This window comes from Notolepis coatsorum (assembly GCF_963971535.1).
Source record: "Notolepis coatsorum genome assembly, chromosome: 15".
Lineage (NCBI taxonomy): Eukaryota > Metazoa > Chordata > Actinopteri > Aulopiformes > Paralepididae > Notolepis > Notolepis coatsorum.
Window position 1 is genome coordinate 12,737,105 of NC_140179.1, and position 22,338 is coordinate 12,759,442.

The 22,338-nt window shown below is 43.0% G+C and overlaps 1 protein-coding gene across 1 annotated transcript in view; it reads left to right on the forward strand.

The window, feature by feature from the left end:
* Positions 1–9,005: 9,005 nt before the first annotated feature.
* The window catches only part of LOC311241737 (microtubule cross-linking factor 3-like), a gene marked incomplete at both ends in the record, with an annotated part of 52,153 nt that continues 38,820 nt past the window's right edge, over positions 9,006–22,338 (forward strand). Inside the window, 3 exons of the mRNA XM_084330630.1 lie at positions 9,006–9,044; positions 14,396–14,620; positions 18,069–18,227. Of these exons, the coding sequence (XP_084186756.1) occupies positions 9,006–9,044; positions 14,396–14,620; positions 18,069–18,227 (423 nt within the window). The remainder of the gene's footprint in view (positions 9,045–14,395; positions 14,621–18,068; positions 18,228–22,338) is intronic.

The following is a 22,338-nucleotide window of genomic DNA, read 5'->3' on the forward strand; positions in this document are numbered from 1 at the left end:
CAGTCACTCATCTCATTATCCATTATATGACTAAGGAGCTCATTCTAGTTTTAGAGGAGTTGAAACAGTCAGCGTTTTAACGGCACCCCACCCCATATGTGTGCCACAGATGGCTGCCTTGTGCAATAATGTCAGCTCCATTTATGGGTGGAGACTACCCCCATGTGGCCCACAGAAGTACTGCATGTACAGAGTACAACGAAAAGAGGGTTGCCATCCAACCAGAGTGCAAATGTAACAGTAAAGTGCAATAGTGATATGCAATGTACATTAGTACTACTGAGTAATAGTGCTAATCAGATGTATGTACAGAGTTGAAGTATTGATATGTACAGTGATACAGGAATAAAGACACTATGGTAGTAACTAGTAAGTCATAGTGGCAAGCAGCATAACTAGTAAGAGAAGGAATATGTACAAATATAGATATAGTATCTGCAGATATATAAAAAGGATTATATGCAGATATGTACAGACATATGTGGATATATATATATATATTAGGGCTGTCAGTTTATCGCGTTAATTAGATTAATTAATTACACAGCAAATTATCGCGTTATGAAAATTAACTCAAAATTAATTACAAAAAAAAACGTTTTTTTTTTTTTTTTTTTATATAATATTTTTTTTGTATCTCATTCATTCCATAATAATGTAGAATACACATTTACAGACTTTTTTATTTTTTAATATGGTCCATTTGCATGTTCTTGGTATCTGATTCTAGGGAGATCTATCTCAGGGAATGTATTCCCAGTGTCAGAAATACTGTGGGCTAGATCCACAAAGAATGGATTCCCTGGTCTGCATCCCCTTAACAATTGTGTGCCGTACTGTATTGTACCCATTCTGCAATCTGTTAATAACATTTTCATTCAATCAATCAATCTGCGCGGTGATTGATTGAATGAAAATTTTATTTTGAGTAAATTGTAATGAACCAAATGAGAATATCAATAAATTTTTTTGTATCTTTGACTGTGAATAACACCATGCTCAAATTGACCAGACCTGAAAAATCTAAGCAAATTAATAGATGGAAGATGATTTAACAGAAGGTTTTGTAGATACAGTACTGAATTCTGCCATCCGGACACATGCAATTTGAAATATGATTATATAATATAGAATATCAGGCATAAAATGGTTATGCGATTAAAATGCGATTAATTAGATTAATTAATTACAAATCCTGTAATTAATTAGATTAATTTTTTTAATCGCCTGACAGCACTATATATATATATATATATATATATATATATATATATATATATATATATATATATATATATATATATATATATATATTTATTGTAATGTATAATATAACCGGTAGGGCATACAGACCCTCATCTGCACCTTTGTTTAGACCATATATATATATATACTATATATACTACCTATATATATATACTTATATATATATATGGTCTAAAAAAAGGTGCAGATGAGGGTCTGTATGCCCTACCGGTTATATTATACATTACAATAAATATAGGCAATAAAGAATTTGAATCAGAATATATACTATGAGTAAGAGTAAAAGTAAACAGTATACACAAGGTACCCTAACTGGCATGATATACCGTTTTTTGGTTGTTTACTTCTTGTCTTAAGTCTATATTTTAAGGAAATAAATGATTGCACAGTGTGTGGAGGATTTCAAAGTGATGATGATATGGGTTGGTTCAGGATTCAGTAGTTCTGCATGTTGGTCCATCCCTTCTGCATGGTAGGTCTAAGTAAATAGTATGATGGCAAACAACCAATAAATTCAAATGTAAACAACTAAATATATATCAATAATAATAATAATAAATATGTTTTCTCTAATAATCAAAATGGTATTAATCTATGTTTAAATATTGATTTACTTAAACATAATTGTTGTATAAGCTACTTTTAGACAACAGTGACTTAATCAAACTCATTACTGTATAAAGGTGTGTCCATGTTCAATTCAGCATCCAGCCTATGCGTCGTTAGCCTATTGCATGCAACGTGATTATTCCTGTCTCGTTTATGGAGCACTCAATGACATCACACCTCTATGGCTGTAGGCTACTCTATTATTGGGAATAAATCTGAGTTTAGTCTGCTGCCAAATAGGCCGCACTATAGCAGGCTGTTGCTACATCTACAGTATAGATACACTGATAAGAGAGCGGGAATGTATAGATACACTGACAAGAGAGCGGGAATGTATAGATACACTGACAAGAGAGCGGGAATGTATAGATACACTGATAAGAGAGCGGGAATGTATAGATACACTGACAAGAGAGCGGGAATGTATAGATACACTGACGAGAGCGGGAATGTATAGATACACTGACAAGAGAGCGGGAATGTATAGATACACTGACAAGAGAGCGGGAATGTATAGATACACTGACAAGAGAGCGGGAATGAATAGATACATTGACAAGAGAGCGGGAATGGCAGGCATAAATAAATAAGATTGCATTTGTTTGCTTCCTGGTTTGACGTCATGTTTTTTTCCTGTTTGGCCCGTGCCTCTGCAGTGCCTGGTGGCGCCCACCAGGGTCAGCCTCTGTCTGTCCAGCACACTGTAGTGAGAAAGACTGCTTGTTCTGTGGTTAGAACTCTGGCCTGTACTGGATAAATTCCACTGTATAATAATACGAGACAAAATATTTAGTTTGAGTGCATTATAAAGTTTTCAAATTAGTGGGCCTATAATTGGCTACTACTACTACAGCCTATACAAATCCCAATGAATTTAGATGGTCTACTAGTACAGGCCATTTCAAAGTCAAAACGAGGCTATATATATTCAGTTGTCATATTGCAGACTTGTTTATAATGCAGATGAAGTGTTTGCCCTATTTCATTTGAAAAATAGGCTTTTGTCCACCCCAAAAAGGGGGGGGGGGGCCCTGATGTAAACAAGACAAAAGTCTTTCTCTGGTCTGCATCCCCTTAACAATTGTGTGTATTGAGCCGTACTGTATTGAACCCATTCTGCAATCTGTTAAATAAAGTTTTCAATCATTCATTCATTCATTCATTCATTCATTCATTCATCCCAATACTGCAATTATAGGCTTAAGTTAGCCTTACTCAGTCATGTCATGATATGCAAACGGAGGTTTTACTGAACAATTTCCCCAGTGGCAGTGCTGCCCAAGATGAACTAGAACTAGAAGAAGTGAGCTTTGACAGATGAGAGAGGAGGATGAACCCGCAAAGAAGAGCTGCGGATTTTCCACCGGTGCCAACAGCAGCAGAGTGCAGGGAAAGTAGAGGCGCAAAAAGCAATAGCATAAAACTGCAGTGCCGCAGCCCCATACATAGGAGGGGCCTGTACTGTTCGTTGGGGGCCTGTACTGTGCGTTGGGGGCATGTACTGTGCAGTGCACTACTGCGCAGGCCCGGACTGGCCATCGGGAGCACTGGGAGTTTTCCCGGTGGCCTGGCCTGCACAGATAAAAAAAAAAAAAAAATTATATATTTTTTTTATAATTATTATTTTTTTTTGCCAGGCCATTGTTTCTAGTTGTGGCGGCGGCGCGGCGCGATAGTTAGATAACCTAGGTGGGTGGGGAACAACCAGGATTTCACTGTCTGCGACAGAGTTGGAGAACTATCTGACTCTCTCCCTCGGATCACACACACACAATGGAGCCGTGCTGCCGCTTGTGATTGGTGGAGGCGGGACCAGGCGATACAACTGATTGACAGTGGAGGCGGCGAATGGAATGGCAGATGGCACTCTGCAGAATACTGTAACAGCCAGGCAGTGAGCCAGGTAGTTTTGTAATAATGAAAGGTCTGTTATTTAATGTTTGTGTAAGGGCTATTTTAACTGTTGATGGGTAGTGCATCAGTAAAGTGAATATGGTATTGTGCTCTTGCTCTGTTTGAATAGGTGGAGAGAGTGGTTAACTGTATTATAATAGTAAATAGACAAATATGTTGTGCTCTTGCTTTTTTCTTTTTGAAGGTGGAGAGAGTAGCATTGCTAGTGCCACAACAGTTTTATTTGAGGTTCATAACAGTACATTGTACTAAGCAATTGTTGGCTCATTAGTTTGTGATTCACATGCACTAAAATGCACCAGAATGCAGGAAATTAAGTCTTTGTAACAAAAGAAATCCTGGTGGGGGACCCCCAGACCCCCCGCTTAAAAAGTGGCCTGACTGGGGCTATATTTCGTGCTATATCTCCCGGTATGAATTATTTCCCCAGTCCGGCCCTGCTACTGCGCATGCAAGAAACAAAGTAAAGTAATTATAATCTAGTCTAAGGGTTAAGTTTAGGCCCTCATCCAGAAGAGGTTAAGCTTAGAGTAACAGTCAGGGCTGGTAATCCAATTGATATTCAGTTTAAGATAAAAATTCTAGTCTATAGACAATTGGTTGCATTGAATGCTTTATTTGGTTACTCCTAATCCAATTGATATTCAGTTTAAGACAAAAATATTTTGGACATTAGGTCCTATTTTCCGTATGTTACTTTATGTTCCGTATGTTACTTTATGTTTCTAGTGTCCTATATTATGTTACTTTGTTTCTCGCATGCGCAGTAGTGCACCGCACAGTACAGGCCCCCAACACACAGTACAGGCACCCAACACACAGTACAGGCCCCCAACACACAGTACAGGCCCCCAACGCACAGTACAGGCCCCCAACACACAGTACAGGCCCCCAACACACAGTACAGGCACCCAACACACAGTACAGGCCCCCAACACACAGTACAGGCCCCCAACGCACAGTACAACAACAGATGAGGTACTCAAAAAACTGAGCGCCCTCCAACCAAACAAGGCCACTGGCCATGACAACATCCCCTCCAAATTCCTCAGAGACTCAGCAGCCGCCATCACCCCAGTCATCACACACATAATAAACCTCTCCATAAAACAGGGACACGTCCCCAAGGACTTCAAAATTGTGAGAGTGACCCCCCTGCACAGAAAGGGCAGCAAATTAGACCCAGGCAACTACCGCCTTGTTTCTATTCTTACCTCCATCTCGAAAGTCATGGAAAAATTGTATACGAACAGGTCGAAAAGTACCTAGCGGGAAAAAATCGAATCTACGAATTGCAATCTGGCTTCAGAACATCCCACTCCACTGATTGATTGATTGATTGAAAACTTTATTAACAGATTGCAGAATGGGTACAATACAGTACAGCTCAATACACACAATTGTTAAGGGGATGCAGACCAGAGAAAGACTTTCGTCTTGTTTACATCAGGGTCCCCCATTTTCAATTCATCAGGACATTTATGACATACATGACATACAGATAGTCAGTACTGCTACATCTATACATTTATGACATACCAGATTTGCAAATACAGTACTGTTTGTGATACAGAAGGAGTCAAGAAAAGGGAGTATATACATTTGACGTAGAAACTGTACATTGGAGGAGGTTGGGTGGGGGGGGTTGGGTACATTGGGATATTGACAACCATACTGGGTAATTTACATTGGAGGTGGGGGGGGGGGGGGGGGCACACTGTATAAACAAGTAAAACTGTACATTGAGGGGGGGGGGGGGGGGGGAGACACTGTACAAACAAACAAAATTGTACATTGGACTATTGACAAAACCATACTAGGTAAATGACATTGGAGGGGGTTGGGTTAGGATATTTACAGGGGCCAGTGTTGAATTGCAGTCTCCCGTAGGTGTCCCTTGAGAGAGGTTTTGAAAGTGGATAGTGATCCACATTCCTTTACAGCTTTGGGTAGGGCGTTCCACATTGATGTGGCATAATTGCGAAACGTGTTTAGTCCCTTATTTGAGCCGAATCTGGGTTTAACATGATTTGTGGAGCTCCCTCTGGTGTTGTGATCGTGGTATTCACTGACCTTTGGGAAGTATTTTGACATGTACATGGGTACCTTGGTCGTGTAGTGTATCTTGTAGACCAGGCCCATTGCTAGTTGCTGTACTCTGTCGTCTACTCTAAGCCATCCTAGGTTGTCAAAGTGGGCAGGGGTGAGGTGGGTTCTAGGAGTAAGGTCAAGCAGTAGTCTGACCAGTTTGTTTTGAGATGTTTGTAATTTTGTTTTTAGCGCCTTTGAGGTGCTTTGGTACCATGAGGTGCAAGCATAGTCGTAGTACCCCTGAATGAGTGCTCCTGCCAGAGTCTTCAGGGTATTCTTGTTTACCAGAGAGGAGATCCGGTACAAGAATCGAGTTCGTTGGTTGACTTTTTTTATTACATTGGATGCCATTTTGTCACAGGAGAGATTAGCCTCTAGGATGGAACCCAGGTAGGTAATTTCATCTTTCCTTGTGACAATATTGTCACCCACTGTAACTGAGAAGCCGTCGGTCTTGCTGAGTTTGTTATTTGAACCGAAGAGAATGGACTCTGTTTTGCCCATGTGTAATGATAGTTTGTTATCAGCGAGCCATATGCAGATTCTGCCTAGTTCTGACACATGCCTTCTCTATTTGAACGACCACATCAAACAAGAGGTGGCCGCGGGCAAATACTGCGGCATGGTCATGCTGGACCTACAAAAGGCCTTCGACACTGTCAATCACTCCATTCTGATTGACAAGCTAAAAGCAATTGGTTTTGATAGTTTATCAGTGAGCTGGATGCAATCCTACCTTGAGGGGAGAGAACAGATGGTGGAGGTAAACGGTACTCTATCCCCCCCTCACAGTGAGCTGTGGTGTTCCACAAGGAAGCATACTAGGACCGCTACTGTTCCTAAATTATGCAAATGACATGTTGTCAGCTTGTGACTGCAACTTGTTCTTGTTCGCGGACTACTCAGCCCTGCTGGTCTCTGACAAGAACAAGTTACAGGTTGAAAAAACCCTCAGCTCAGAACTCGGCAGAATCTGGACCTGGCTCGCTGATAACAAACTATCATTACACCTGGGTAAAACAGAGTCCATTCTCTTCGGATCAAATAACAAACTCAGCAAGACCGACGGCTTCTCAGTTACAGTGGGTGACAATATTGTCACAAGGAAAGATGAAATTACATACCTAGGTTCCATCCTAGAGGCAAATCTTTCCTGCGACAAAATGGCATCCAATGTAATAAAAAAAGTCAACCAACGAACTAGATTCTTGTACCGGATCTCCTCTCTGGTAAACAAGAATACCCTGAAGACTCTGGCAGGAGCACTCATTCAAGGGTACTAGTACGACTATGCTTGCACCTCATGGTACCAAAGCACCTCAAAGGCGCTAAAAACAAGACTATACAAACATCACAAAACAAACTGGTCAGACTACTACTTGACCTTACTCCTAGAACCCACCTCACCCCTGCCCACTTTGACAACCTAGGATGGCTTAGAGTAGACGACAGAGTACAGCACAAGATACACTATACGACTAAGGTACCCATGTACATGTCAAAATACTTCCCAAAGGTCAGTGAATACCATGACCACAACACCAGAGGAAGCTCAACAAATCATGTTAAACCCAGATTCGGCTCAAACAAGGGACTAAACACGTTTCGCAATTATGCCACATCAATGTGGAACGCCCTACCCAAAGCTGTAAAGGAATGTGAATCCCTAACCACATTCAAAACCGCTCTAAAAGAGCACCTACGGGAGGCTGCTATTCGAAACTGGCCACCGTAAATGTCCAAACCCCTCACCACCTCCTAATAGACAGTCTCCTCCCCATCATATGTTCTCTGTTAGGTATGGGTAACAGTACTGTATATTTGCATATCGTATATGTCACAAATGTAACAGTACTATATACCTGTCATGTAGGCCTACTGTATGTCCCTATGCCATAAATGTCATGATGTCATGTATGTTGTGTATGTCATAAATGTCACTATGAATTGAAAATGGGGGACCCTGATGTAAACAAGACAAACGTCTTTCTCTGGTCTGCATCCCCTTAACAATTGTGTGTATTGAGCCGCACTGTATTGTACCCATTCTGCAATCTGTTAATAAAGTTTTCATTAATTCATTCATCCCAATACTGCAATTAGGCTTAAGTTAGCCTTACTCATGTCATGATATACAAACAGAGGTTTTGCTGAACGTGGCCTGCAAATCCTATTTCTAACAATTTCCCCAGTGCTGCCCAAGATGAACTAGAACTAGAAGAAGTGAGCTTTGGCAGATGAGAGAGGAGGATGAACCCTGCCGCAAACGGCGCTGCAGGGAAAGTAGAGGCGCAAAAAGGGTAGTTTAAACCCTTTCACTGCCACACGACAGAAGAAGGGTTAACCCTTTACTAGTCTATCACACTACTACCGACGGCGACGGGCGACAGTTGAACCTTCTGTCGTGTGGCAGTGCAAGGGTTATTAAAGACCTCTGATGACGTAGTAGTGGAGAGGAGAGGGAGCTGGACGTGGCAGCTGTTCTTTCCCCGGGTGATGGTGCTGAGGCTGACGCTGCTGCCGCCTGCAGACCGAGGAGGAGCAGGGCGGATGATGCTGCTGTAGAGAAGATAACGGCGAGGAGAGAGAGGCACCCCGCGGCGACAGACAGACAGACAGGCGGCTCCCGGTCCCGGTCCCGGTCGCGAGTCTTCTTTACAGCTGTCCTGCCTGCCTGAAAGAAGGGCGATTATTCGTCCCGGTCTTATACCGTGTGACTGAGATCGGACCGAGCAGCTGATGATAGCCTTCATGCGTCGGCCGGTTCGTCGCGGCGAAAGAATTAAACGCAGAAACGGAGCGAGGAGGAGGAGGGGGGCTGCACGGCGCTAGTAGCGGGCATCAGCCGCCGGGAGAGGAGGGCTGCGGACCGGGCTTGTTGAGCTGCAGAGGAGGAGGAAGGATGCTTACTACAGGCCGAGCTCATCCAGTTCCACCTGCACACACAAGAGGCTAGTGCGGAGGGAGAGGCGGTGGGGAAGATGCAAACCAAGGCGGCTGCTGCGGGCTCCGTGCAGGGAGGCGAGGCCGGCGCTCAGGCCGCAGAGCTACAACCGGCTGCAGAGGCCACAGAGGCGGGGTCCGTGACACAGCAGCAAGACCAGGCCCCCCTCCACCACGACGAGATGATGGAGAGACTGCTGGAGGAAAACGAAGATCTCAAGGTTTGACGATAATCTGTAAATCTGCGTTTTATAGACCGATAGTTGGCTAGATTAACAGGGTGCTGTCCAGGCTATTATGATTATTATGATTACAGGTAATTGCAGACATAATAAGCCATGGAGCCAGCCTATAATCCTGTTACACTGGACATATCTATGCACAGCAGCTACTGTCATTTTGTTGACAAGGTTGACAAAACAAAGTCTTCTAATTCTATATTTCATCCAATTGCATCATTTGTCCCAAACCCTTTCATATGTTAACAGTCTCACCATATTAGCCCTATAGATACTGATTGACATAGAAACAAGTAAACACCAATTGATTTTTCCAACCATCGTTCGTGTCCCCATTGGACACCCCCCCCCCCACATCCACATCCATAGAATCTTCACACAAGCCGAATCAATGCAATAGGGATTACATCACACAGGATATAACTGATCACTCTTGCATTGATCTAGTGTGTCTGTGTCTTATACCATGTTCAAATATATAGGGAAATGACTACAGCGTTGACACCATGTGCTGTGCCTGTGTATAGGTGTAACCACGACATTGTAAGCACCCTACAAAACAAATGCCTTCCTATACACTAAACATACTCATGCATCTTCCTTCCTACACTAAACTCATGCATCTTGCATGCAAGACTCTGACGGGGTTGTCTGTTGGTGTGGAGAGATGACACTTAAAATGGCTGATGTTCAAGATGTCCATTAATTGAATTAATTAATTAATTAATTAATGATCATTGCATTTATATAGGGCAATAGATACTCAAAGTGCTTTACAATTTAGGGTGGACATGGCCTCTTTCTCCTTCATTGACATGTATGTGAATTCCATGTAGATTGATCAATACAGTCAAGTGACTGTGACATATAGGCCTCTAAATAAAGGCTTTTATTATATAGCCCACATCTGACCGGTCCTGGTTCTGGTCCTGTCTTCTTGTGTTGCCCCTCTTAGTCCAATAATCAACGATTCAAGATTCAAGATTGTTTATTGTCATGTGCACAGTTAAACAGACAGTTTGCCATACAATGAAAATCTTACTTTGCTATAGTCCGCCCTTCACACAAAATCACACAATAGTTAACTAAAACATATTTAAATACAAGCGAGTGCTAAGAAATAAGGTAAAAATAGATAAATATAATATATACAAGGCACAGTGAGTAACATTGCCTGTTCCGATTCAGTGTTTACAATATAAATGGAGGTCACAGTCACAGTGGGTCACAGCAGCAGCAACGGGTTGATTCATCGGTCAGTTTGGACTTAGTTGACAAAGACTTTGTTGGTGGTTTCTTAGTTTTTTTTTCTCCCATGCTGACTGAGTTATTTCTTGATAAATGATAAGCAATCTTAGTTGAGTCTAGATTCTAAGATCTATGCTCGCTGGCATAATTGCGGTAATAGAGGCTCACTACGCCATCTGCTGTGGAACTATGGCCAGCCTTCGAAACAGGCAGAAGCGATATCAATGATGTCAAACGTGTTCAATGTTAACTTCCCTGTATGGCCAGAGGGCGTCGGAGCCACTGCCCACCCGGCTGGGGACTGGGTTGTTGCTCGTCTGTTGAAAGACTATCATAATTCATTGGGGGGAAGGAGAACCAGCCTGCTTCTCTGTGGACCCTCGGTTGGGGGATTATTTGGGCCTCGTGAATATGGAACGTGCAGCCGACCAATGCTGGGGCACTTTGACAGGGGTCGTTGTTAGAGATCCAAGATTCAAGAGTTTATTCATCACATACATACCAGTGCATACAGTGAAATGCGGTCGGCCATGCCCACTACGATTGTGCAATAAAACGATAAAACAATAGTAATAGTAATAATAATAAAAAGATAACTAGAATAGACATGGTAAATAGACATGTTAATAAATCGCTTAAAGGCTTAGAGATCATCTCGCCTGGCAACAGGGATCCTGTGATATCATATTTATACATGAAGCATGTAGATAATGATTGATTGATAATGATGTAGATTGTTGTTGATATCCGGCACTCTTATGTAGGCCTAGTGCAGGCCTCTGGGTATATAGAGCAGTACATGCTACACTGTAAAAAATGAAACTGTAAAAAACTGTCTGGCAGCAACGGTCAAATTACAGTAAAATCAAATACATTTACAGATTACAACCTTTATTTAATGGTTAATATTTTGATAAAAGGTAATTTACTGTATTTTTATGGTATTTACACTTAAAGTAGAAAAACAAAAGTAATATGTAAAATAAAACAGTGAATTTCCAGTGTACAGAGTTATATGGGTTATATGCAGGTATATAAATAGGTATATAAAAAGGATTATATGCAGGTAGCCTATATGCAGACAGATGTGGATTCTATTCAGACAGAGGTGGTCTTGTGTTTTTTGGTTGTTTTGTTTTGTATATTTTGTATGTGTGTTTGGTTACTTGTGAAAAATAAACATTTAAGTACAAAAAAGTCTAGATGTAAAGATAAGTCTAAAAGAGGTCCATCTCCAACTAATCGATCAGTCAACAAAGTCCTACAATTGTTAGTCGACTATAAAAAATTGTCGAGGATATCCCTAGTAGTATAGCCGTTTATTTGGCCTAGTTGTGCTCACATTTAGCCTACAGGACACTATTTTAAATTAGAGGAGAGAATGAAAGGCAAAATGGAAAGAAAATAGGCAAAATGGACTTAAAAAAATTATTAACAAGGAGGTAACAGCACTTGCACAACAACATGGCGTCTGAGGTAAAAATATATTGTTCATAACAGACATGCTATTACGTTTGAATCCAATCTATTAGCTCAAGTGAAGCTTTAGAATCAACAGTTAAAGAACATGATGGGCATGAAACTGACTTAGGAAATACATCGGGGGAAAAAATGTCTCCGCTTGGAATCTGCTTAAGGGGATATGTTTGGGATAGGTCAATGGCTTAAACTAGAGAGCGTTTACGCGCTAAACCTGGTCAGATTAGGACTATATCATCCTAAACCTGTTCAGATGAGGACCATATCATCCTAAACCTGTTCAGATGAGGACCATATAGTGCTAAACCTGTTCAGATGAGGACCATATAGAACCTGTTCAGATGAGGACCATATAGTGCTAAACCTGGTCAGATTAGGACTATATCATCCTAAACCTGGTCAGATTAGGACTATATCATCCTAAACCTGTTCAGATGAGGACCATATAGTGCTAAACAGGCACGTGCATACATAGGGGTGAAGGGGTGCCCGGGCACCTGCCTTTTTCGTTTCTCATTAGAAAGTGCCCTTTTTATGCCACCCTCTTTTCTTTTTTTTTTTTACAGTTGCACATATATATATATACTGCCCTGCCCTTCCAAATGAAAGATGTCACGATAGAATCTAAATATTAGGTAAAGAAAGAGAGAGAAATGCCACCCCTCTCGTAAATAATAGGTCCTTCCAGCCAACATGTAAACCGCGCAGGGCCAGCAGTGCACTGAACAGGAAATTGATATCCAGCTGTTGTTGAGCTCACGGTGCCCTCACACTCGAGTCGAGACCTCTTTTTTTACAGTTACTATTTCAACTAAAACAAAGCAAGAGTACACATCAGGTAAGGTATTTGCCCAACAAAATAAAATGTCGGGTTTGCAGTGCACTGTATATTTTCGTGAAACACGTCGCCAGCCCCTCCCTGTCTGCTGCTGCTAGTGCAGGAAAATCACGGAGCATACTCTCTCTCTCTCTCTCTCTCTCTCTCTCTCTCTCTCTCTCTCTCTCTCTCTCTCTCGCAGCTGTTGGTCTGGAGCGCATATTGTGTTATTAAAGGGACACTATGTAGTTTTGGTGACATCTATCGGTGAAACTGAATGTACCATGATATACTTGTATTAACCCCAAAAATCGGGCTCGCGCGCTGCGCGCACTCGCATTACATTTACTAAATAATGCCCTTTTATGATTTCAGGCACCTGCCTTTCTAAGGTCTTGTGCACGTCCCTGGTGCTAAACCTGTTCAGATGAGGACCATATAGTGCTAAACCTGTTCAGATGAGGACCATATAGAACCTGTTCAGATGAGGACCATATAGTGCTAAACCTGTTCAGATGAGGACCATATAGAACCTGTCCAGATGAGGACCATATAGTGCTAAACCTGTTCAGATGAGGACCATATAGAACCTGTTCAGATGAGGACCATATAGTGCTAAACCTGTTCAGATGAGGACCATATAGAACCTGTTCAGATGAGGACCATATAGAACCTGTTCAGATGAGGACTATATAGAACCTGTTCAGATGAGAACCATATAGTGCTAAACCTGTTCAGATGAGGACCATATAGAACCTGTTCAGATGAGGACCATATAGAACCTGTTCAGATGAGGACCATATAGAACCTGTCCAGATGAGGACTATATAGAACCTGTTCAGATGAGGACCATATAGTACTAAACCTGTTCAGATGAGGACCATATAGAACCTGTCCAGATGAGGACCATATAGAACCTGTTCAGATGAGGACCATATAGTGCTAAACCTGTTCAGATGAGGACCATATAGAACATGTCCAGATGAGGACCATATAGTACTAAACCTGTTCAGATGAGGACCATATAGAACCTGTTCAGATGAGGACCATATAGTCATCAAAAAGGAAGGTACTGAAGACACGGATCATCTTTAGAAAAATATTTAATAGGATGCAAAAGATTCACTGACGTTTCAACACAAACGTGTCTTCTTCAGAGCGATACATGGCATTAGAAACATAGACCATTTGAACCCTTGGCCATTAGACCTATCTCAAACCCTGCCCTCTTTTCTTGATCCTCCAATCACAACTGTCGCTTACCTCGGACAAACTTGGTTTGTCCGAGGTAAGCGACAGTTGTGATTGGAGGATCAAGAAAAGAGGGCAGGGTTTGAGATAGGTCCTTGCTTATTGGCTAAAGACAAGGTCAATTTCTGTTTAGGTGAATTTTCCATGCAATAAAAAAAGCATAGTGCACTGCTAACCTCCTCCGCGAGATAAAGCCTGGTAAAGAACTACGGCCGTAAGTGTGTACAGGGTAGAATTTCCGGTGTATGTACTTCCCCTGGAAGCTGCCTCCGAACGGACTGAACTTTTCCCGAATCGGCAAACAAGCTATAGAACGTCCCGGTCATGTAGTAAATTCTTCAGGCAAAGCCGTTGCAGTGGCTTAAACGAGGAAATATTGTGCACTTCACACGTTTCTATAATTGTCTTGTCGAAACCGGAAAGCCTGTAGCCGCCGGTACTTCCTGTACTTCCGCTTAGACACTTTAGGAGGCTAGTCTTCTCCTCGATCAATAGAATCAAGTGACCGTCTGTGACATCTCCCCCCGGGTGTGTTCAGTGTGACATCGAGGAGATGAGGACGGAGATGGACGAGATGCGCGACACCTTCTACGAGGAAGACACCTGCCAGCTGCAGGAGATGAGGCGCGAGCTGGAGCGGGCCAATAAGAACTGTCGCATCCTGCAGTACCGCCTGAGGAAGGCGGAGAGGAAGAGGCTGCGTTACGCCCAGGCGGGGGAGATCGACGAGGAGCTGCTGCGGAGTCTGGAGCAGGACCTGAAGGTGGGGAGGGGGGAGGGGGGAGGGGTGTGTGTGTGTGTGTGTGTGTGTGTGTGTGTGTGTGTGTGTGTGTGTGTGTGTGTGTGTGTGTGTGTGTGTGTGTGTGTGTAGGTGTGTGTGTGTGTGTGTGTGTGTAGGTGTGTGTGTGTAGGTGTGTGTGTAGGTGTGTGTGTGTCTGTCTCTCTTGTGTGTGTGTATGTGTTTGTGTGTGTGGGTGTGTTAATGTGTGTGTATTAACATGCATGTGTGTGTGTGTGTATGTGTGTGGTAGAGAGAACAAGAGAGATACATGAAGAGATGGAGAGAGAGCTGGTTTAATCTAATGTAGTAATTGAATGAGATCCAATTGTGTAGGTAGAAGTGCATGGAGACACGTGTGTGTTCGTGTGTGTGTTTGTGTGTGTGTGCGTGCGTGCGTGCGTGTATGTGTATGTGTGTGTGTGTGTGTGCGTGTGTGCGTGCGTGTGTGTGTGTGCGTGTGCGTGTGTGTGCGTGTGTGTGTGTGCGTGTGCGTGTGTGTGTGTGCGTGTGTGTGTGTGTGTGTGTTCATACTAACTAAGGCATACAGGGGGTGCTGGTGAGACCAGACCATCCGTATCCACAGGACTAATCAATGTGACCATCTCTGCCAGTGTCCTTGAGCAGCGAGTGGCTGAAACTACTCTCCTATACTTTAACCCTTTCACTGCCACACTACCAAAGGGTTAACTCTTCCACTACCACACTACAGACGGTTAACATTTCACTGCGACACTACAGACGGTTAACCTTTCACTACCACACTACAGAAGCAGGGCTGTACGCTAAGCTTTTTCACTAGGGGCACACTTGCCCCTAAATGAGAAATTTAGGGGCAAAGAATATTTTTTAGGGGCAAATTTTTAAATAACTATTTTACCATTATAGTAGGGCTGGGCGATATGGCCTCTAAATGATATTGCGATATTTTTTGGCCATATCACGATACACAATATATATCGCAATATTTTGACATTTCCTAAAGCACTTAAAAATGCTTGATTTAACCCTTTGATGCATACAGTCACGCCAATATGATGATTATAATAAGTCCCTGCAACATATGTTTGCATTATTAAACCATGAAGATGCTTTAAAAAATTATTTAATGAAAATGTACTAAGAGTAGTCTACTGACACACTAATAAAAAAAATTATTTACATCTAAGACTATTTATATAAAAACTCTTGGGTGCCCTTTTTTTGCACAGTACTGTGTTTTCTATCCACTTTAGCCAAACACACACACACACACATATATATATATATATATATATATATATATATATATATATATATATATATATATATATATATATATATATATATATATATATATATATATATATATATATATATATATATATATATATATATATACTACTGTGAGAAAATAATAATTACACACAAAGGGATAATGGCTTATAGCAGACTTAATGATTTTAGAATATTTCAGATAATGAAATTAAATGTTTATCATCAACTATCCAGTTAGTATTTATACTGTCTGTAACGTTTGGCTACTTTAAATCATTGAATGTAGAGAGAGAGCGAGAGAGAGAGAGGGGGCGAGAACGCACAAGAGAGCCAGCCCCCCCCCCCCCCCGGGTTTTGTTCTAGGTTCGCGTTTTGATCGTCTAAGCTGCCGTAGGTGATGACGTCACACTCGAATGTAAACAGGAAGAGTCTAACACGGAGATGGAAAGTCACAGTGGATGATATACAGAAACGAATAACTAATAAATATGAAGTTATGTTTAAACTTCTGTTGTCAAGCGTTGTCACTTGTCAATATAACCCACCCCCTTTCCTCACTTTTCCACCGTCCCTGCTTCACTCGGGACCACCAGCTAACGTTAGCCTATAGCTCCGCCGTCCCTGCTTCACTCGGGACCACCAGCTAACGTTAGCCCATTGCTCGTGTCAATTAAATTGCATGTTATTAAATGTCCGCGCTGGTCTGTCTAATGAAATTACAACCGCAACATTATGTCGCCTGTACAGCCCTGGTTGTAGGCTAATGTTAGTGTAGTGAAATGCGAATGAAGGGGTGAAATCACTATTCGCAAGCTTGCGAGTAGATATAATTTTTCATTCGCACCGGCCAAATTAGGGGGCAATTTGCGACGATCTCGTCGCAGCGTACAGGCCTGAGAAGGTTTTAACCCTTTCACTACCAAACGGTTAACCGTCTGTAGTGTGGTAGTGAAAGGGTTGACCCTTTGTCGTGTGGCAGTGAAAGGGTTAACCTTCTGTATTGTCGCAGTGAAAGGGTTAACCTTCTGTAGTGTGGCAGTGGAAGGTTAACCGTCTGTAGTGTGGTAGTGAAAGGTTAATCTTCTGTAGTTTGGTAGTGAAAGGGTTAACATTCTGTATTGTCGCAGTGAAAGGGTTAACCTTCTGTAGTGTGGTAGTGGAAGGTTAACCGTCTGTAGTGTGGTAGTGATAGTGAAAGGTTAATCTTCTGTAGTTTGGTAGTGAAAGGTTAACCGTCTGTAGTGTGGTAGTGAAAGGTTAACCTTCTGTAGTGTGGGAGTGAAAGGTTAATCTTCTGTAGTGTGGTAGTGAAAGGTTAACCGTCTGTAGTGTGGTAGTGAAAGGTTAACCTTCTGTAGTGTGGTAGTGAAAGGTTAACCTTCTGTAGTGTGGTAGTGAAAGGTTAACCGTCTGTAGTGTGGTAGTGAAAGGTTAATCTTCTGTAGTTTGGTAGTGAAAGGTTAACCGTCTGTAGTGTGGTAGTGAAAGGTTAACCTTCTGTAGTGTGGTAGTGAAAGGTTAACCTTCTGTAGTGTGGTAGTGGAAGGTTAACCTTCTGTAGTGTGGTAGTGAAAGGTTAACCTTCTGTAGTGTGGTAGTGGAAGGTTAACCGTCTGTAGTGTGGTAGTGAAAGGTTAACCGTCTGTAGTGTGGTAGTGAAAGGGTTAACCGTCTGTAGTGTGGTAGTGAAAGCTTAATCTTCTGTAGTTTGGTAGTGAAAGGGTTAAGAATATACTTCGAGAATATATTTTGAGAGTATCCTTTTGAGTATACTTGAAGAATATACTTCGAGAATATACTTTACACATATATTTTGAAAATATATTTTGAGTGTTTACTTGGAGATGATAGGCCTACATGAGAATATACTTTTAAGAATATAGCTTGAGAATATGCCTTAAGAATATACTTTGAGAATATACGTTAAGTATACTTTGAGAACATGCAAATATAATTTAGGAGTAGCAACATACTTTGAGAGTAATTATAGAGTATATCTTTTAGAGTATACTTTAAGAATATACTGTATATTTGTTTCTCAGAGGGATATGCAATGAAATGAGTGTGTGTGTGTGTGTGTGTGTGTGTGTCGTGTGTCTACAGTAGAATAAAAAAAAAAGTGACTATAGCCTATTTCTTAAATGTATTGTGTGGAATCGCGATTCGTCCATTGCAGGTGGCGAAAGATGTGTCCGTGAGGCTGCACCACGAGCTGGAGAACGTGGAGGAGAAACGCACCAAGACGGAGGACGAGAACGAGAAGCTGAGACAGAAACTCATACAGGTGGAAGTGACCAAACAAGCCCTGCAGAATGAAGCGGACAGAGCCAAAGAGGTGAGGACACACACACACACACACACACACACACACACACACACACACACACACACACACACACACACACACACACACACACACACACACACACACACATACACACACACAAGTCAAGTCATGTCAGCTTTATTTATATAGCACATTTACAAATGACTAAAAGCCAACCAAAGTGCTTCACAGGAGGTAGGACATGATAAAAACACATACAATGCACTAACAAGTAAAATACACTAAAATTACAGAAAAAGGTATTGTACACTAAGAAAACAAGAGCAAGGTGCAATATAAAAGAGACAAGAAATTAGATAAAAAGTCCAGAGTAACAGCGGACGTCATGTACAAGTGGCAGGCTAACTCTGGTCCAAGGCCAAGGGAAAGAGGTGTGTTTTAAGCAGCGATTTAAAAGCCTCTAGGCTCTGGGCAGATCTTATGTGAGGGGGGGGGGGGCTGTTCCAGAGCCGAGGGGCAGCAGCAGCGAAGGCTCTGTCCCCCCTGGTTTTGAGCCTGGTCCTGGGCACCTCCAGCAGCAGCGAAGGCTCTGTCCCCCCTGGTTTTGAGCCTGGTCCTGGGCACCTCCAGCAGCAGCGAAGGCTCTGTCCCCCCTGGTTTTGAGCCTGGTCCTGGGCACCTCCAGCAGCAGCGAAGGCTCTGTCCCCCCTGGTTTTGAGCCTGGTCCTGGGCACCTCCAGCAGCAGCCAAGGCTCTGTCCCCCCTGGTTTTGAGCCTGGTCCTGGGCACCTCCAGCAGCAGAGAAGGCTCTGTCCCCCCTGGTTTTGAGCCTGGTCCTGGGCACCTCCAGCAGCAGTGAAGGCTCTGTCCCCCCTGGTTTTGAGCCTGGTCCTGGGCACCTCCAGCAGCAGCGAAGGCTCTGTCCCCCCTGGTTTTGAGCCTGGTCCTGGGCACTTCCAGCAGCAGCTGGTCAGCAGACCTTAGGGCTCTGGACCTTCAAACTATCGGTGGTGGCAAAGAGGAGGACGAGGAAAAGCTGGACGCTATACTCGAAAACCATGAGGAGCTAGCCAAGATGACACACCACAACCCGCCTCGCCCAGTCCTTCATGCCAGTAGCCATCAGGCTCCACAACCGTGGGCACGGACTGCTGCCAACAGCTGGTGAACCGTTAGGACCGTCTGACTCTTAATAATAAACACTGTTAGGACTGTCTGACTCTTAATAATAAACACTGTTAGGACTGTCTGACTCTTAATAATAAACACTGTTAGGACTGTCTGACTCTTAATAATGAACACTGTTAGGACTGTCTGACTCTTAATAATAAACACTGTTAGGACTGTCTGACTCTTAATAATAAACACTGTTAGGACCGTCTGACTCTTAATAATAAACACTGTTAGGACTGTCTGACTCTTAATAATAAACACTGTTAGGACCGTCTGACAAAAAAAACCTGAGCTGACTTCACTGTGTTCTTGCTGAGTAATGTAAGTTAGTAGTCAATCCATTGTATATTTTGATAATTGTTTGTTGCTAATCAATCAGGCTCTGTGCAACCCCATTGGGTTTGACTTGAGCAGCCTGTGGTAATTAGTCCAATCAGTCAGAGGCAAAGCTTGTTTAAATACATTTGCCTGTGCACACATTTCTCTAAAACCTGAGCTGACTTCACTGTGTTCTTGCTGAGTAATGTAAGTTAGTAGTCAATCCATTGTATATTTTGATAATTGTTTGTTGCTAATCAATCAGGCTCTGTGCAACCCCATTGGGTTTGACTTGAGCAGCCTGTGGTAATTAGTCCAATCAGTCAGAGGCAAAGCTTGTTTAAATACATTTGCCTGTGCACACATTTCTCTAAAACCTGAGCTGACTTCACTGTGTTCTTGCTGAGTAATGTAAGTTAGTAGTCAATCCATTGTATATTTTGATAATTGTTTGTTGCTAATCAATCAGGCTCTGTGCAACCCCATTGGGTTTGACTTGAGCAGCCTGTGGTAATTAGTCCAATCAGTCAGAGACTAGCCCCCTACAGGTGTGGGACAATATTCAATAGGGATTTAAGTGTAGTCTATCCAAGCGCCAGCAGAGCGCCGGCGACCGACTAAGACAGACAAAGACTTGGAGTTTTCCTGCTGGAGTTAACCGAGGAGGCAACCGAGTGCACTAGAGTATCTACTGCCCCTCACCTGCCCTCCTCTAGCAGGCCACGCCTTTGTACCTGCATTTTCTGGTCTTGCCTTGTTAGCTTGTCAACTTACTCGACCCACTGGTTTTAGCTCATTAGCTAAACCTTCAATCGGCTTCATACACATAGCCTTTAGCAGTTGATCCATAGTACTTCGTATCTTTATTTGTTCCTGCTCTACCTGGTGTAAGCATGGCTATGTGTTCTGTCTGTCCCTCTCTCCTAGAAAGGTTAACTCTGTTAGAGAGTCGTGTCCTTGAACTTGAGTCAGGAAAACAGTCAGCTTTAGACGTCTCGGACACTATAGGCTTTTCTGAGGAGCCTCTAGCGGGGTCTTCTCGTCTGGAGAGTCCCAGACATAGTGCTCAGGACAAGGCCTTTGCGCCCACTACGAAGCGGCAGTGTAACCGCTCGGCCTTGGCCTCAACAGCACCTGCTCCGCAACATGATTTTACACGTGTTGCGGGTTCCGGTCCCAGTACGCAGCCGGTTCCACTGCAACCCCGTCGTTCCGTCCTTGTGATTGGCGACTCCATCACCCGGCATATTTTGCTAGACAAGCCAGCCGAGATCAAATGTTATGGGGGAGCCAGAGCTACCGACATTGAAGCCAACCTGAGATTTCTGGCGAATAGCATAGTCAAGGCAAAAGGTAACCCACGTATCACACCCACTGAAGATAAATTCGACCATATTGTTATACACGTCGGAAATAATGACTGTAGGATGAAAGTCTCTGAGGTCACAAAGATCAACATAGTTAGGCTTTCTGACCTCGCCAGAAAGATGAGTCGGCATCGAGTAATCTTCTCTGGCCCCCTGCCTGTAAACCGGCATGATGATGAGTTCGTGAGTAGGACAGCTTCTCTACACCGATGGCTGGAAAAATACTGTAAAGAACAGGGCTTAGGGTTCGTGGATAATTGGTCCTCTTTCTGGGGGCGCCCTGGCTTGCTGAGAAAGGACGGCGTGCATCCTAACATGCAAGGCGCCTCTCTCTTATCTCGCAATATAGACAAGATTATAGCTTCGGGCTGACAGCCACCCCACAAGCATGCCAGGGTGCAGGCTCTTAGCGAGCCTGCTAGTCATGCTAAACTGATGGACCCTGCCAATCCTTATACCTTTCTTGCTCGGTCCCTCCTCCACCAGGCTCCCCACTCCTCTCTTTCTATCTCTACCCCTAAACCTGTATACCCAATCAAAACTAGAATATCCCGTTACGCTCCGCTTTACCCAGCTCGTCCTTGTGCGATAAACCATGCCAACTTAATTGCGATTAAACCTACCCACATGGCTGAAAACCGCGCTGCTAAGTATACAGAGAGTGTGAAGGTTGGCCTTATCAACATCCGCTCTCTGCCAACCAAAGCTCTTTTGGTAAATGAACTGATAACAGACCATAGTCTCGACCTATTTGGCCTCACTGAGACATGGCTTAAACCTAATGATTTTCTGCCCTTAAACGAGGCCTCACCCCCTAATTTTTGTAGCTCCCACATCGCACGCACCTCCAAGAAAGGAGGCGGAGTTGCTCTAATTTATGACTCTAAGCACAACTTTACATCCGACGCAAACTGTAAGTTTTCCTCGTTTGAGGTGCTCCTGTTGCATCCCTCTCCACCCAACAGAAAGTGTGGCGGTCTGATTCCTACCTCCACTGCATCCTTTGTAATGGCTGTCCTATACCGCCCCCCAGGCCCTTACACCCTCTTCCTAGATGAATTTTCAACTTTCATCTCTGAGCTTGTTATGCGCTCAGATAACATTTTAATTGTTGGTGATTTTAACATTCATTCCAATAAAACTCTAGATCCCCTAAATAAGGCTTTTACCGACATCATTGACTCTGTCGGTCTCATTCAAATCGTTGACCAACCCACTCACAGTGGTGGGAACACCCTTGACCTAGTCCTAGCCCGCGGTCTCACTGTGTCAAATTTGACCGTCTCCCCCTATGTTCCTGC